Below are 17,878 nucleotides of genomic sequence, written 5' to 3' on the forward strand. Positions count from 1 at the left end.
TTTGAGGCCTTAGTCAATGACTTAAGAGTAGTGCTAAAGACACACTATTTTATAATATTTTTACAAATTGCTGAGTGGCTTTAACATTTTCCAAATAATTATTGTAAGTAAAAATGTGATATTAGTGATGGGTCCATATTAAAACTAGTAAGAATTCGTCACATCAGCAATTTGTAAAAATATTATAAAATAGTTTGTCTCTGTAGTATTACTTATGACTTAATAGTTGGGACCCGCCTAGTCAAATGAATATGTGTATCTAATCCCGTGGAGAAAGGCAAAGGGCCGAGGAAATTGCCATTTAAGTGGCGAGTAAGGATATCTTATGCCAGCTTAGACTCCTGACTCCCTACACTAGTTTTTTTTTTTTTTTTTTTTTTTAATATTTATTTATTTTATCTCATTCTTTTTTTTTTTTTTTTTTGTTTTAGACTGTCAACTATGGCTTGCTCCATACCAGACATGGGTACAGATGTATAGTGAGTTTTTTGTTGGACTAGTGAGATGGATGAGTTTGATGAGAGAAAGGTGAAACCCCTAAGCTTTTGAGCATAAGGGAGGAAGAGTTCACATCACACAGAGAGAAAAGACCCTTACAAGAGAGAGAGAGATAGGACTCCTTCAGGGGAGAGTTTCTTTATTTTTATCTCATTCTGATGATAGTAAATAACCTTACCTTAGAGAGGCTCTCTGCCCAGTGCCCACTGCTTCTCTTCTGTTCTCTCTCTCTTTCTCTTTCTGGATGATGGAATTTTAGGATCCCAATATAATTCCAATAATAAGAAGAAGAAAAAAATAAATAAAACAAAGAAAGGAGATCAGTGAGCTGCGCAGCTTCTTTGGAAAGACCAAACAGGTTACATTCTTGCATTTCAAATACCTTTCCCTTCTTCCGTACTCTCCCCTTTCACAGTTTGAATCCTTTTTAAATAAAGTCTACTTTTTTCTAACTTGTTTGTGTGCACCATTCTAGAATGAAAGCCATTCTTTCTGTTTCTATCTCTCTTCATCTCACTTGTAAGGGTGGGTGTAGTAGTACCATTCAAAAACAAAGCAGCTATTATTGAAAGCCATTTGATTAAAAAAAGAACTGGGTATTTGAATTGTAGATATTGATTCATGCCTTTGGATATGGATATGGGTTTGGGTGGAAGTTTGGAATGGGTGACTGCTTATGGTAAGATGCGATGCCGGAGCCTGTTCTGGAGGGTGAGGGCAGCAGTGAAGAAGGCTGTTAAGAATGCAGGGAAGCAACAGCTCAAGTTCCAGTATGATCCTTCTAGTTATGCTCTCAATTTTGATGATGGCTGTTGCCATTTGGGAAAGGGTGTTGTTGTAAATGATTCCAAACTTGCAAGACTTCAGGATTTTCCGGATATCAGAAAAACTGCTTGGGTTTATGTTGTCCAAGTAAAAGCTGAGTGATCTTCTTAACTGTTGTTGAGGGGGGTGGGTAGCATTTTATTGAAGAAGGCTGTATATATATATATATATATATATATATATATATATATATATATATATATATATATATCTTACATGTTTCTGTTTATGTTCTTCACTTCTAAATAAGGAACGCCATAGTAGTGAATGATTTCATCATTTGTGACTCTTATCCATAATAAACCAACACAGAGAGTGCTTTTACACTTTAGCATAAATTTAAGTTCTCAATAATATGGCAGACAGCAAGTCATTGAGAAAGGAACATTGCATCAATTGGAGTTCCTCTATTTTTCTTCCAACAGTACATGTCAAAGAAATCTTCAACAACCTTTGCATTGAATATAAAAAGAGAAATATTCAAATATTTTGTACAACAGTACAGGGCTACTGAAAAGCTATTGAAAATAATGAACCCCAATCTTAATCAAATGCAAGAGAGAACTAGTTACGGTCATTTTCAGAGAAACATAGATACATCATTTCTTCATTACGATCAAGCTTGATCTATTCGCTCTAGAAACACCTAAATCCAATAAGGACGTCAAAAGCCTTTTCAAACAGCAGGATCTTCAAGCTTGGCAGTAGATAAGTCATTTATGCGAGGATAAGCAGCCTTCTCATCAAGCTGGTTCTGGGCCCATATCAGCATCTTTAACAAGCTGGGAAGCTTTGGGTCTGTTGTCCAACCAAATAGTATAGAACTTATTAACTTGGAAATTTAAACGGAAATAAGTTTTCCAAAAATACGACATCTTAGTTCCAAACCTTTGGGTTAATGAGTTTTCTAAATTAAGATAATAATAGAAAGCTGGGTCAGCTAAATTAGCAGTGCCCCAAGAAGGCATCATCTAAAAGACCCATCTTCCAATAACCAAAGCTTAAAACTTAAGTTCAGTTGTACAAGCACTTGCATTTCTTACTTTTGCTATAATCCTTTTGCGGAATCTGTATCACACGAAATGACTGAAAACTGACAATTGAACGTAAGAGTAAGTTTAGAAACAATAAAGGGCTAATGTAAAATGTCATTGCAAAACTGCCGTGTTATTCCCAGTGCACTATTTGTTCACGAAGGTCTTCATTTCCAAGTACATTCTGCCCTAACATACTTTGCAAATTTACCTAAAATCTTCATTCAAGTGAAAGTGGTTAAAGACTCAAAAACATCAGACTGTAGTTCAATGGTCACAAATGGCATTTTAATTGGAAGAACATTTTCTCACAATTTTTAGTCATAACAATGATGACCAAGTTATTGAGAATTGTATGAGCCAATCTAGGATGCTTGGACGCTTCATTTGGAGTGTCGTAGTCATGTCGTATTTGTGTCAAATTTGTGGTATCATGTTCTAATTTTTCAAAAATTACTCATGTCGCCGCATCGTACCCGTACCCATACCTGCACCTGTGTTTGTGTCCATGCATCCTAGGAACCAATACTCCATTGATGGCAACTTATAAGGTACAAATACAAAGGGCATCTCTAGTTTGGGCTTCTTCCAACCATCCTGTTAGAAGTGTGTGGTTAAATATGTGATTAAATGAATAAATTTACCATATCTCAGTAGCATAAGCTTTTGGGACAATCATTAATTTAACATAGTATCAGAGCAGGAGGTCTTGAGTACGATCCATGCCTCACTTACTAAAAGGTAATTTCAGCTCACACGTGAGAGGAAGTGTTAGAAGTATGTGGTTAAATGATTAAATTTACCATATCCCAATAGCGCTTTTGGGACAACTAATAATTTAACACATCCCAATGTCAATTCTCATTTGATGATTTTAGCTAATAATAAAATCATGATTAAATTGCATTTTTTATCTCTAAAATTTGGGATAAGTTTGATTTGGTCCTTCAAGGTAATAAAGTTCAGATTTGAACTTTGAATTTGTGGTGAGGTTAATTTTAGTGGGTTAGTTTGATTTTGGTCCCTTAAATATGTGGTTGCCATTGGTTTGATTTGGTCCCTAAAAAATCAAGTGCCCCAACATCCTGATAGTCATGTAAACAGGAAAATACTTTGAGCATTGAGGGACCAAATTCTTCCCTTTTTGAAATTGAGGGATCAAAATCAAACAAACCCAACACTTGATGGATCAAAAATGCAATTTATCCTAAAATCAATGGAGGAACTCAATCAACAATGTGAAACCATCACAATTTTTGTAAAGGTATATACAAGATTTCCCTAAGAGGCTTTTAAAATAAAAATCTCAAGATCTTGAGAAAAAGCAGAGAAGGTCCATTAGAACAATTATCTATTCATGATTACAGAGTGGTTTTCTGCTAATGGTGCTAGTGGTTTTCAAAATCTGACCGATTGTCTGCTTATGGTGATTACTTTAAGTTAGTGGTTTTCTTCCTTTCGGTCATGGGTGGCTCTTTATTTTTCTTTGTTGAGTCAAAATCCTTTGAATTTTCTGTGGAAGAAGGGGGTTCCTTCTTCCTTCTTCGTATCTTCGAGAGAGGCAGAGGTTCTCTACAGTCTGTTTTCATGGGAAAAGAGTCTGCTAAGAGACTGTTATCTTTGTTGGAAGACTTTATTTACTCCAAACCCCCTGGACACTTTGCAAAAACTGTTAGAGATGGAGAGACAATTTTTATTCTTCAACTGGGTCTCAATGCACATGGCTCTTTCCTTATGATCTCTGAACTCCTTCATGGCCGGCGTAAAGGCTTCATTGTAGTGCCGGAAGGTAAACTGGGCTGTGGTTGGAGAGGTTTTGGTTGTCACTTGAGAAAGGCAATAGCTCCTGAATCTCCTGCCTTTAACCAGCCCCCCAAGTTCTTACCTGGGTCTGAATTCTTAGCCTCCAAATCCTTTGCGGCAGCTGTGGAGCAAGGCTGTTGTAATGAACCCCTTACTTTCAGGCAGGTCGTGGCGGCGAATCCTCCTCTGTCCCAGGATCCCCGTGGAGCTGCGAATCCAACTCATTTAATGTTGGACCCTCGAAAGTCCAACTTTGCAAATCTGAATTCTCAGATCCAGGATTCTCGCAGGAACAGTCTTGGAAAGGTGGATTCTCCTGACAGAGAGAAGATCTTTTCAGCTGAAAGTGATGATGGGATGAGTTTGGAACTCTCTTTTAAGCTGGTCCGTGGGCCCAGTGGTAAGTGGGAGATCTGCTGGTCCAATGTCAAGGAGGTGGTTCCTTCTATGGGCCTAGCTTCTAACTTCAAGCCCACCATTTCTTTTAAGCCCAACTGCCTCCCCCTGTTTAACCATATCCCAAACCCTTTACCATCTCAAGCCTCTAACCCAAAGCCCATTCCTAACCCAAACCCCCTGCAATCCTGTCCTACCCGTGGGCCTATCTCCAAACCCAAAACACATCCTTCCCTGCCTAACTCCAAACCCAAACCCGTGGGCCTAACTCCAAACCCAAACTGAAAACTGCCTTTAAATGGAAACCCACATCTCTTGCCGTTCGCTATCCGGAATTATTTAGGATTTGTCGTAGAAAAGAGGCTACTGTGGCGGATCTTTTGAGGTACACCAATGGAGTCCTCCATTGGGAGTTTCAGTTTTGTAGAGATGTGCATAATCGTGAATTGGAAGCTTTCAGGAGCTTCATCAACTCCATTTATAGCACTCCCGTAAGGGGGATTGGGGAAGACAAGTCCTGTTGGCTGCCCTGTAAGAGTAAGGGGTTCACGGTTAGTTCTTTCTACCATCTTCTTGTTGGCCATAAGGAGCAAATTTTCCCTTGGAAAAGCATTTGGAAGCAGAAGATCCCCTCTAGAGTAGCTTTCCTTGTTTGGACTGCGACTTTGGGAAAATGTCTGACTGTAGACAATTTAAGAAAAAGAAAGATTTGCATCCTGGATTGGTGTTATATGTGCAAGTGCAATTGTGAAAGTGTAGACCATCTCTTTCTTCACTGCCCGGTTGCCATGGAATTGTGGGACATAGTCTTCGGTTTATTTGGAGTTCTTTGCAGGTTATGCCAAGGTACGTTGTGGGGCTTTTGGCTTCTTGGCAAGGTCGTTTTGGTCGCTATCGTAATGGAGATATTTGGAAGGCCGTTCCTCATTGCTTGTTGTGGTGTATTTGGAAGGAGAGAAATAGTAGATGTTTTGAAGACATCGAGAGTTCCATGCCTGTTCTTAAGTCTCTTTTTTTCCGAACCTTACTTGATTGGTTCTCCGTGTGGAGAAACCTTCCTTTTCTTTCTATTTTGGATTTCCTTGTTTTTTGTAATGTTCGTCTTTGATTTGTTCTCCCTTGTATACTTCCTGTGTACTTGGGTGACTCTCTTTTTTCAATAAATTTCTTTATTACTTATCAAAAAAAAAAAAAAAAAAAATCTCAAACTAGTAACTCAAGAAGTGAACTAGAAGAGCTATAATTGCATTTATACAGTTTTTTTTTAATAGATCTGGGCAGCAATATTTTATAACAATAGAACCATAATATATTAATTCAAGACCCTGGAATTTTATTGTTAATAGCAAATACACTAACCTTTTTCATGGCTCTGGCTAGTAAGGATAGCTGCATTCACCTCACTTGCTGTTTTTAAGCGCTGTGATATGTCCAGAAGCTCTCCAACAGGACAATTGGAAACATCTTCAAAGGCCAGAAGTGCAACAGTCTTCTCCAACTCTTCTAAAAAGCTTTGCTGCAAAACAACTAATGTCCTTAAGCCAAGTATTAGCACCAATTGAATGCAATGAAGCAAAGTTGGATGGTGGAATAGAATAGCAGCCACAAGCAAATTTCCATGGAGACAAACCCATGTTCATGTTTGGCATTATTTCAATGTTTCAATTATTTATTTATTTTTTATTGGTATGCTACACATGCATCCAGAGGACTTTGAACCCATGACCTCATCCTCCATCCCTTTATTATGGAAATGTTATTTGAGCATTGGCTCAACATTTGAACATTAACAATTATTAAACACATATAATGCAAACATGGACTTCATCACACGATGAAGGAAACCAGAAGAGACTTCAATGATAAAACTATGCATGCATGACTGCAAACCAAAACAAAGTCATAAATACATTTTCTTCTCCCCTTGGTGCAAGCTCCTCTTGTGCAAACTCCAGAGCCTCTTCTACTTTCCCATTCCGAATTAGTTCTATCAACCTTTGCTGTTGAAGATGGAAAAACAACTGGGGATTGGTATCCAGTATCTGCATATAAAATTTTCACATGATGAACAATTGAGGTAAAAAAAAAAAAAAAAAAAGAAGAAGAAGAAGCATGACAATGTCCCTTCACTGGCATGTGTTCTCAAGGTTCAGGTTCAAAAAGAAAAAGGACATAACAAATTTTCTTCTCAAGGTTCTGCTTTAGAAAGAAGAAAGGACACAATAATATTCTCAGCAGCAAGTTGATAAAAGAAAGTGAAAACAGCACCTAAATAACAAGCAAACTTCAGAAAAATGGGTTTAACTACAGAAAGACATGGGTGCAAGTACAATTTCTAATTCCTTGTATTTTTTCACAACTACTTATGTGGAGTACTAGAGTTTGAACCTTTATCAGATAAAATCCCACCCAAGTCCTATTGTCACTACCTTTACCCCCATTCTGTACTCTGACACTGACCAAAAAAATTTCAAATTATTCCTAAATCATGACTCAATCGGAGACATTTTTTTTTTGATAAGTACGAAAAAATAATATTAATAGAAAACTACTCCATTAAAGAAATGAAGTAGGTAAAGAGAATATGTACAAGCAGCAAAAGAAACAAAAAATTATGGAGACATTTATTTCACAGGTATTCTTTATATGATCCTCCTCAAAATTTGAAAGTTTTACTGTTTCTGGAGTACCTTAAAGTCTACATGATATGGAAAGCCTTTTCTGTTAATCTAGGGTGCTCAGATACAACTCAAGGGTTTTTTTATATATGGCCCAAGAAAATTAGGTAGTTTCATAAAAAATTACTTTGATCCCCAGCTGTATATGTCGTGTATACTTGGACAATTCTTTTTTAATATTTGAATAAAATTTTCATTGCTTATCAAAAATATATCTTTAGGAAGATTTCAGAGTTTTATGAATAATATATATGGGTTCCAATCTGTAACAACATAGGATAACGTTTGGCTAGATGGATTCCACATGTTTTTAGGGTTCATTAGATGGTTCCAATCTGTAGTTGAGTTACTAGCTTGCTGGCAAGGTCTATTTCTTCATCATCGGAATGGTTATATATGGACAGCCACCCCCATCGTTTGACGTTGTTCTTCGGAAGGAAATAAATAACAGGTCATTGGAGAATACAAGGGACCAGCTTTAAGCTTATTTTATTGGTACTTTGTTTGATTGGGCTCACGCATGGGGACACACAAAGAGAGATTCCACTCCTATGTTTATTGAGTCTCTATCTCTTTGTATATAGTCTTTCGTATTTTTTTGTAATTCTTTACACTACTTCATGCCTTTCTTTGTACGAAGTAGTCTCCTTTTAATAAAATTTTTATTACCTATCAAAAAAAAAAAAAATGGAGCTATGAAGATACAAAGAGAATCATGCATGATCTCAAGTTATTCTACTTTAGAACTTTATTGGATTTAGAACTTTATTGGATTGGTTATCGGTTTCACAGAGCCAATCTTTATATTTAGTTGTTGTTTGATAGATTTATGTAATTTACACGATTTATTGAATGATCCCCGTATACTTCCTGTATACTTGGGGGCTCTTTATTTTTAATTTTTTTTATCAATAAAACTTTATTGCTTATACATACAGAGAAGAATATTAGCCACCTGTGTGTAAAATTAGATGGAGAACTTCAACGAATTATGAATAAGAGTTAATATTCCAAAAGAGTATACTCTCCCCGTGCCCCCCCCCCCCCCCAAAAAAAAAAAAACCAGATCTCCCCTTATTTTCTAGCTTTTTTTCTTTTAACTGCCCCTCCTGCCCTTCTATGTCTTTTGATCCTTTCCTCTCTTCGGGTTATTCTCTTCCCTCTTTCATCTTGCTATCTCTCTCTCTCTCTCACACACACGCACAAACAAGTTTGTGCCACCCATATGTTTGATTTTTTTAAATTTCTTATAAATAAGTAATACTTCGTTAATTAAAAAGGGAAGTAAACAAAATATCAAAGCACACAAGCAGTGTGCTAAGGACACAACAAAAGAAAAAAACTAAAGTGCTTGAAAATTACAACAATCAACCAAAATCAGCCAGGGAATCAAAAATAAAATGACCCAAGTCATTTGTCCACTTGAAAAGAGTCTAGAGAAACAGCCGCTTCAAGTCATGAATTGATCTCTCATCTCCTTCAAAAGTAAGAGCATTCATTTCTCTCCAAATACTCCACATGAGGCAATGAGGTATCATGGCCCAAATTGCTGCAGCTCTGTGCCTAGAATTTGTGTAGCCAACTAACTACCCAAACCCCACTTGGCACACCCACTACACCCCAAATAAAGAATCCATCAAGTTCCACCTCTCTAGTTATAAGGCAGTGCATGAGTAAAAATGATCAATGGTTTCGCCATATTTCTTACATGCAATACCAGTCAATCACAACAACTTGATGCCTACTTGTTAGGATTGTAAATTGTATTGCTGATGCAAACTAGGGAAATCAGTTACTGGCAGTTAGTAAAGTTACTTGCCAGCTGTAGGTCGTTATGGCAGTTGGTTATCAGTTAGAGTAGGGATCGGTTAAGGAATGTATAAAGAAGGGGCACTACTGTTGTATTGCATTAGGCAATAAGATCGAACACATTTCAGTACAACAACACATTGTCCAAGATTAACCTTAAATCCATCTACTCTATATGAAACTAAGCTAGTGTGAAGCTCATTGTAGAATTTAGAGACCTTAGGATAAACTATACCCAGGCTATGCAGGAGAGGCTGTCCAAGACCAAGTCTGGTTGGTTGCTAAGTATTCTTGGGGACTGCACTAGACATGAGAAATCATTGTGTTCTTCAGCTGCTGGTTCTTGGGGCTTCGTTTGTTCCTCGGTCTCCATTGATACAAGAGATTGTAACTCTTCTCTAAACATGTTCTCAAGATCCTCTTGCACTCTCAAAAGTTCTTCCTTCATGGTCATGTTAGATTCAACCAAGGCCTTGACCTTCTCTAAAACAGCATTTTGAGATTCGTACAAAGCTTTGACATCCTCTGAACCTTTGTTCACCATTTGCTGTAATTCTTTCCAAAGTTCTCTTCGGTCACATTCGTACACCATCTCAAGATCAACGGCTCTAATACCACTTGTTAGGCCATGTGGGCCAATTAGGAGCCTCTAGGTTCCTAACAAGTGGTATCAAAGCCAATGATCTTGAGATGACCGAATCCGTTGCAACTTATCAAGCTTTCATTGAGTTTTATTTCAAAGGCGGAGATCCTTTTCGGTGGCTATCAAGTTTTATGAATTCTTTGCTCTAGACAACACACCACCACATCGTAGGTTTCCATTGCTTCTTATCACATGGAAGGAGAAGCATGGGAATGGTTCCAAGATGCGGAGGCATCAGGCTTATGCACAAATTGGGTGCATTTCATATGCGCCCTACAAGATTGGTTTTGAGCACCAATCCTTGATGCATCCCAAGAATCTAAGATGAAAGAGCTTGCAAATTTCATGCCAAAGGACCAAGAACCAATTCTTGATGCACCAATGGAGGCTCCCACTCAAAAGTCCACGATTTAAGAATCGGCAATCCAAGTATTAGTGATCCAAGAATCAAAGATGCAAGCGCCAACAATTCTAATGGTTCTAGAATCAAATGAGGTTTTGGGGATCCAAGAACATTCCAAGGTCCAAAGAACCAATGAGACATTGAAGATTGAAGAACCATTGAAAGCTCAAGAATTTGAGTGAAGTTTGAAGATCTACGAAGAAGGAATCTTCATGAGTTCAGGATCACTTGTCAAAGAGAAAGTGCATGAATATGATGATCAAAATGTCACTAAGGTATTGGTCCATTGGAAGATCTCCTTTGATGAAGATGCTACTTCACAACAACACCTTGTGGACAAGGTGTTTTGAAGGGGAGGGAAATGTTAGGAACCCCTATAGGTATATAGATAATAATTGTTGTAATGTTGCATTTAGTTAGTTACAATTCCAAGTATGTTAATTGCATTTAACACATGTCGGAATTATTAATCCACATTAAGATAAGGCCATGTGGGCCAATAGAATAGTTTTATGCCCAAGCTCCCATTTCTCATCACAACTGTAACACAATACCTTTTTCTTCCTCTCCTCCATTTGAGTAGGAGATATTCTTTTATCAGGGATTTTAGTCTTAGTTTCCAACAGAGTTCTAACTTTGGGTAACCCCAAGATTGAAGGTTTACCTTTTTCTTGCTGAATTTTGGAGTTGTTCTTACAACTCAGCATGTATTCCTCTTGAATCTTGGCTAAACCAAAGGCTACATTTAGGAATTGTGGGTTCAGCATCCTAACTGAAAGTCGTATCTCATCCTTAAGACCACTCAAGAAGCAACTAAGCTTATGTAAAGGAGATAAGCCCTTGATTCTGTTGGACAAAGCTTCATATTCTGCATTATACACACCCACTGTTGATGTCCGTCTTAGCCTAGTCAAGGCCTCCATAGGATCATCATAAGTTGTAGAGCCAAACCTTACATGTAATGCTTGTACCAATATTTCCCAATCCAAGAACACCCTAGCCTCTTCAGCTTCTTGGTACCAGACCAAAGCTTCTTGCTCCATGTGGAAAGAAGCAATTAACAACTTCTCTGCAACTGGGGTTTGATAATAGCCAAAGTATTGATTAGCTTTATAAACTCAGATAGCAGAATCTTCCCCTGAGAAACAAGGGAATTCAAGCTTAATGGGTTTTACAAAGGATAAAGTTGAAGAATTTCTTATTGAGGTTATAGGTCTACAGGGGGAATGTGATCTAGCTTCCTTGGAATTTAGCTTCTGCGGAACGGCAATGATGTTCTAATTCATCTCATTCAAGGTCCGAGTGTGAATTCCTTGAATCTTGTGGATTTCTTGGATGTATTTACTCTGGTAATCTGAAGTAGTATGAAGGGAAGCAATAGCTTCATTTGTCATGGCTATGGCAGCTGAATGGTTTCAACCATTGTTGTCGCAAGATTGAAGCTCTGATACCACTTGTTAAGATCAAGAAGAGTTATAGAATTGAGTAGTTGGTTTCGAGGTCAGCCGGGCCTCCTAAGAAGAAAGAAAGATTAGAGAAGATTTAGAGAGTTAGAGAGAGAGAAAGGAACTGAATCAATCTTATTGCCTAATTCAATAAAACAGTAGTGCCCCTTCTTTGTACATTCCTTACTCAACCAATCCCTACTCTAACTAATAACTAACTATCAGAACCACCTATAGCTGGCAACTAACTACTAGTAACTAATTTCCCTAGCTTGCATCAGCTATACAATCTACAATCCTAACACTCCTCAAGTTATCAATGTCTAATACTCTCTTGTTAACTTGAGTTAAAACACTCTCAAGCAATGAGTGCTCCCCCTCAACCCCCCTTACACACCCTCCACCACCGCCACCATCATACCCACAAATTTTCCCATTCTATGCTCCTCCACATTTTTTTTCCAACACAGCAACCTTTTTCCCTCCCCATGCCCCTTTTTTTCTTCCACAATCTTCTTATTGGCTGAACCTGTTTGGGCAGTATATACCACATCCTATCTACCCTTGGCCAATAAGAATCCTAAATCCCCCACTATACAGCCACCTACAAAAACAATAATCCCACCCTCCTCCACTATACAGCCACCTACAAAAAAAAAATATAATAATAATAATCCCACCAGCCACCACTATACAGCCACCTACAAAAAAATAATAATAAATAATAATCCCACCCTCTTCCACAACCTAAACCTCTTCCTAGCCCAACGGTGATTAAGGGGAACCAAGAAAGCACCGACACGGCTACAGGGGTGCCACACCAGCGTCCGAAGTGGGGTGCGGTGGGCAACGCCGCTGCCCACGCGTCGGTGCTTTTTTTTCGTTTCCGTATTCGCGTTGATTCGCGCCAAATCGGGCCAATTCGTGCCGATTCGGGTCGAATCAGTTTGTATCCAACAGCCGAAACCAATCGATTCAGGCCAATATTGGCCGATTCAGTCTGATACCGGCTGATACCGGCTTCCGAGATCAAACTGAAATTCAAGTAAGAATTATTAAAAAAAAAAAAAAACCCTAAAACCATCACTGCTTCCCTGCCTCTCTACTCTCTGCCTCCCTCCCTGTATTCTAATTTCAATGTTTTAGTTTCAAACTTGTGGATTGTATTTATTTTATGAATATCATGTTTTAGTTATCATCTACTATTGCTCTTAAATTTGGTATATGTTTATATAATATGAAAAAGTATGCTTAGCAATATATAGAAAATATAAAATAAAATAAAATTTTAATAATTTTTTAATTGCCGCACCCGCACCAGCACCCTACTTTTCCAAAAATTGCTGAGTCCCACACCCACACCCAAATCCGAAAATGCACCCGTGCTTCACTGAGGGGTACTCAGCCTTTTTTTGAATTGATTCAAAAGCTTTTTCTTTGGCTTTTGATGGGGGTCGAATGGATTCCTATTCCATTAATGAATGTCGGGGTAAGTTTCAGGGTTCTATTTGAGTGGGAAGGTCGGGTTTGGATTGGACTATTGCATGTTTGGCAGAATTACGCCGATGGAATTTTAGTAAGCAACATTCTGTCAAACAGTTTCATGAGAGATATAATTTTGGAGATTACTAGCAGATCATGGTTGCCTGCCTGTTCCTGAAGATGATAATAAGGGTGGTTAGGATCTTCTTGAAGTGAAATTATGAGATTTTTTCTAGGGAAAATCTATTCCTGGGCCTGGAAAAGTGGTGGTGGCCAGTGGTGGTGGGTTTGAAAAATCTTCTGGCAATCAGAGCACACAAGTTTGGGAAATACTAAATGACCACGTGAAATCAAAGAGAGATATAAGTTCAGAGAAGCAGTTTCCAAAACCAACTAGTAATTTTAGACAAATGGATAGATTTGGGGGATTTGATTTTACCTAAAAGTCAAATGTCCCTACTCATTTAAAATCGAGCAAACCTCCATGTGCAAATCATATAAAATGGACTCAGGCCCATTTTGCTTTAAAAATCACAACTGCTTTATAAGGTAAAGGTAAAAGATCCATTTGCTGGGCCAAAAGACCCACCCCATTTGTGTTGCGTCTGGTATTTTGGCTGCAACCTGCGATATTGGGCTAAATGTTGAGAAGCAGGCCCAACCCAATAGCACAAACATAGAATCAAGCATCTCGAGATTAGTCCTAGGTGCTCGTCAAAGTTTTTGGGAGGTGGGGGGAAGGATCAGGTGGTCAGGTCCCAGAATCACACCACCGAAGGGTCTCCCGAGCTCCAACATTTAGGTTGGTCTTCTCTCCAATGTTGTTTTGATACCTACAGTGCATATCATTGTCGGTACTGTGGTTGACAAGCCAGTTGTGGGTTTTCTGTCATCTTTTCTAGGTTTTAAGTTCTCCAATTTGCTTTGTCAGCACCACATGTTGGGTCCAAACCAATTCTCCCCTCTCTGAGATGATTTCTAATTCCAATGGTGATGACGATTTTATATTGAATTGGGATGAGTCTTTTGGATTAGATACAAGCAAAGAGGATTGTAAATCATTGGTTTGTGAACCATTGGCTCAGCGAGATCCTAATGGAGATACGGTTTTGGCTACAAAGGAGGGTGATTTTGATGGGGTTCTCTCAGAAGAAGATATGGAACCTTCAGATTTTGATGGTGTTTTGTTATGGATAGTCATGAAGTTCAATGTTTTGTTTAGGAGTTTTCTTCTTTCTAATATGAAGTTATGAACAATATTTTGGTTTAATATTCAGATTTAGTTGTTATTTGGATGGAGACTAATTTTTTAATGGTGATTTATGGTTGATATTTGGATGGAGACTAATTTTTTTAGCTGGGATTCAAACCCAAAAACTGGTTTTATAGACCAGCTCCTATCCATTAGGAACTGAGTCAGATTTGTTTTTATAATATTCTTATACATCAAATACATTAGATTGGAACCCTATATGTAAAATAACTATATTTAGAATTTGGTGCCTCGCTTTGATACCACTTGTGAACCTTTGTTGACTTTTCTAGATCTAATTTATTCCAATTCAGTGAGAGGAAGTAGGGAAGATAAACTTTATTGGACGCCAGCTAAGGGTAGGGATTTCAAAGTTGGAGGGTACCATTGTTCTTTAATGCCTACTATTGTTATGTCTTTTCCATGGACGATTATTTGGAGATTGAAGGTACCACCAAGCATTGCTTTCTTTTCATGGATTGTTGCTTAAGGGAAATTTTTTACTATCAATAATTTGTGGAACAGACATATTAGTGTTAAATTGGTGTTATATACTTATATGTGCAAAAGTAGTGGGCAAACCGTGGATCATCTACTTCTTCATTATAGCTACAAAGATGTGGTACTTTGGTACGTTTGACGTCCAATGGGTTATGACACGGAGTGTTCCAACTATACTAGCTTCTTGGCAAGGACAGTTTGGTTGTCACTGGAATATAGAAATTTGGAAAGAGGTGTCTTATTGCCTAATGTGGTGCATATTGTGGGAACAAAATGCTAGCTTTGAATTCATTTTCTTTTACTTCTCTCTTAGATCTGATTGACAATTATAACTTGAGAGCTTAATTGTGATATTCCCATAGTATACTTCCTGTGTACTTGGGCTACCTTTTTCAATAATAAAGTTATGTTATTTATACAAAAAAGAAAATCATAGATGTTCCTTTTGATTTGTAAGACATACATGCACTCGTTGGGTCTTGAGCTAGCGACCTCATCCTCCATTACATCATTGTGGGAAGAAGAAGATCCAATTAAGATAGAGCTTACTGGCATTTTACCTAGAGACATCTTTGTAAGTACCTATCCTTTTCTATTCGGAAAGGATTCCAACAGAAAATCGAGCTAATTAACAGGCAGCTATTCTTATACCTAGACGCATCTAAAACATTTTGAGGCACTTTTCAATGACTGATCAGAAAGAGTATTAGAAATAATCAAAACAGTTCCATAGATTCTCTAATACACTGAATGGGAAATCTGGCAATCTCTATCAAAACTATTTATATTAAAACAAAACTGCCAAATTCCTTTCCCCTACACCATATAAAGGACTAGATATGAGTGAATTATTTTTCAGCACTTTCAAATGGAAGTCCTAACAGATTTTCTTTTATAGTTAAACCCCAAAAGTCTACAACTATCATCTCTGAACCCCAGTCCTTTCTTCCACATATGAGCAACAGGAATAATTGATAGATTGAAGGGCTTGAAAGATAATAGATCCACCTCTTATGCATTTAAGAATGGATCTTTTAAACAATCAAGTTTCACTTGATAACAAAAAAGAACTAAAGAGGATCATGGATAAGAAAGGCAATAAGGACAAGAGTTGAGTTACATAGTGACAATGAGAAAAAGGTCTCATGTGCCCGGTGCATGAGATACCTTCTCCATATGTGTGTGTGTGATCACATAACTTTTGACAACTTAAGCTATAGCTTTTCTCATTTCTATATTCATAATTATTACAATTCATTTGATATCCATATACCCATGATGCAATAAATGAAGGATGGATAAGAAGTATTGTAGCAACCTAATTCAATAAAGTTGCATAATCCATGATGATAACTAACAATGTAAAATTTTGTAGAGGCATGGCCTAAGTAATTAAGTCATAACTATAATTGCCAGTAGCATATGTAAATATGCCAAAAGAAGAGCAACAAGTTTAGAGATTAGGATATCCAACCTCGGGATTTAAGTCGTTAACTTTCTCAATTGCATCCTCCACATTACCACTCTGAACTGCCTTCTTAACAGCCATGCGATCTGTGATTGTTGCAAGATCTATGTCTGCTATGTAAACATAAGGAGAAACAAAAAAAAAAAAAAAAAACAAAAAGAAGAAGAAGAAGAAGACAGAAAATCATCGACAATGAAGACCAACAAAATAAGAAATAAACTGAGGATACGTTCCGTTCCGGATTCCAACCGGAATTTCTCAGCAGCATCAACATAACCCTCTGTGACAAGGAAATTCATCACCAATTTATTCATGTCTTCTTTCCTAATCTTTACATCCTTGAGCTTTTTTTCCCATTCTTCCTTGGTTATCACTTTCTTTGATGTAGCCTGTGCACAGATATATTAAGTCACATCGAAAATCACTTTTAGGGCCATGTTTATAAAACTGAAACTTGCTGCTCAATTCTTTCAGGCGACATTTTACACACTTACAGAAAACAAAAATCCTCTTAAATGATAAAACTAGTTAGTTAGTCTCTGAATGCTTCCTTAATATTCCAACAAACAAAACAGATAAGAGTAAAATGCAAACATTCACACAATTCCATTGGAATCAAGAAAGAAAGAAAAAAAAATACCATGGCTTCGATCTCCGCAAGCTGACGAATCACAATCCAGAACAGTGACATCAGTGCTGCCCTGACTTAAAAGCCATCCCAAAAAATTCTCCCTAGGAAAAAAAATTTCAGATTTTGAATCGAAAAAAAAAACCCTAGTTCTATCAATGAAAAAAACAACCAAGAGAAGAGGCGAGTCTGTATGGAACTGTAGTCGAGTCCCGGGAATTAGAGGAGAAAATAAATAGTAGTACCTTGGTGTTAATGAGTATAGGGTGCAGGGTGTCTGTGTTGGACTTCTTGTTGTATTATAAAAAAATGGAGTTTCGTCTCTTCGATTCTCCAATCTCGCTGCCTCTGCTTCTGCTTCTAGGTTTTTTACTTTTCTTTTCCGCCTTTTTTAAATCTAATGTTTCTGTGGTCTATACCGCTGCTTCCGTTGATGTATCTCCTCTCCCTCCTCCGCTGGTTATACATAGAACTGGCAAAACGGTCGGGTCGGGTCAATCGGGTTGCAGTTCAGTTGACTCGTATTTTTCGCATGTAAATTTTTTTTTTAAAAGAAACTACATGTATTTGCCATTTGGAAAGTTATGCAATAAATTACTTGATGTAAAATGCATTATTTTGAATTCACTATTTATATAAAGAATTAAAGTAGTTAAACTTATTAATACTTATTTAATCATTTTAAAATTTTGCACATCCTAATATTGCTATCTAAAATAAAATAACACAAAAATAAGTAAAATAAATACACATTTTATTCCTACATAATATCAACATTTCAAAGTATAAAACAAAATTACAAATGACTTATTGGATAACTCATTTGATAAAGAATAAAAACATATAAGAAATTTACAATTTTAAAAATTAATTTTATAATCTATTATCAATTGTGGTTGGCACTCTATTTTAATTTGAGATATACATTAAAGTTTGATTACTTACGTATTTATACATAGTCTCTTTTATGAATATCATATCATTGTTAAGCAACAAACACTCTAGGAAATATC

The 17,878-nt window shown here is 37.2% G+C and overlaps 1 protein-coding gene across 1 annotated transcript; it reads right to left on the bottom strand.

Annotated features, from left to right (window-relative positions):
* Window positions 1–1,754: 1,754 nt before the first annotated feature.
* Window positions 1,755–17,386, bottom strand: LOC142636826 (protein GID8 homolog). Its single transcript, XM_075811124.1, has 7 exons — window positions 17,111–17,386; window positions 16,878–16,969; window positions 16,467–16,626; window positions 16,244–16,350; window positions 6,467–6,598; window positions 5,916–6,072; window positions 1,755–2,121 (listed from the first exon to the last, which is right to left on the bottom strand). The coding sequence occupies exons 2-7, from the start codon at window positions 16,926–16,928 to the stop codon at window positions 2,000–2,002; spliced, it is 729 nt and encodes a 242-aa protein (XP_075667239.1). The 5' UTR covers window positions 16,929–16,969; window positions 17,111–17,386; the 3' UTR covers window positions 1,755–1,999.
* Between the last annotated feature and the right edge of the window lie 492 nt (window positions 17,387–17,878).

This window comes from Castanea sativa, chromosome 5, assembly GCF_040712315.1.
Source record: "Castanea sativa cultivar Marrone di Chiusa Pesio chromosome 5, ASM4071231v1".
NCBI classification, from domain to species: Eukaryota; Viridiplantae; Streptophyta; class Magnoliopsida; order Fagales; family Fagaceae; genus Castanea; species Castanea sativa.

Bases quoted from the DNA above. Each gene is read 5' to 3' on its own strand.
- LOC142636826 (XM_075811124.1), bottom strand. From the start codon at position 16,928: ATGTCACTGTTCTGGATTGTGATTCGTCAGCTTGCGGAGATCGAAGCC. The intron at 16,627-16,877 runs GTATTTTTTTTT...ATCTGTGCACAG, and splicing joins TTGCGGAGATCGAAGCCATG to GCTACATCAAAGAAAGTGAT. The intron at 6,599-16,243 runs GTTGGATATCCT...TTTTATATGCAG, and splicing joins TTAACGACTTAAATCCCGAG to ATACTGGATACCAATCCCCA.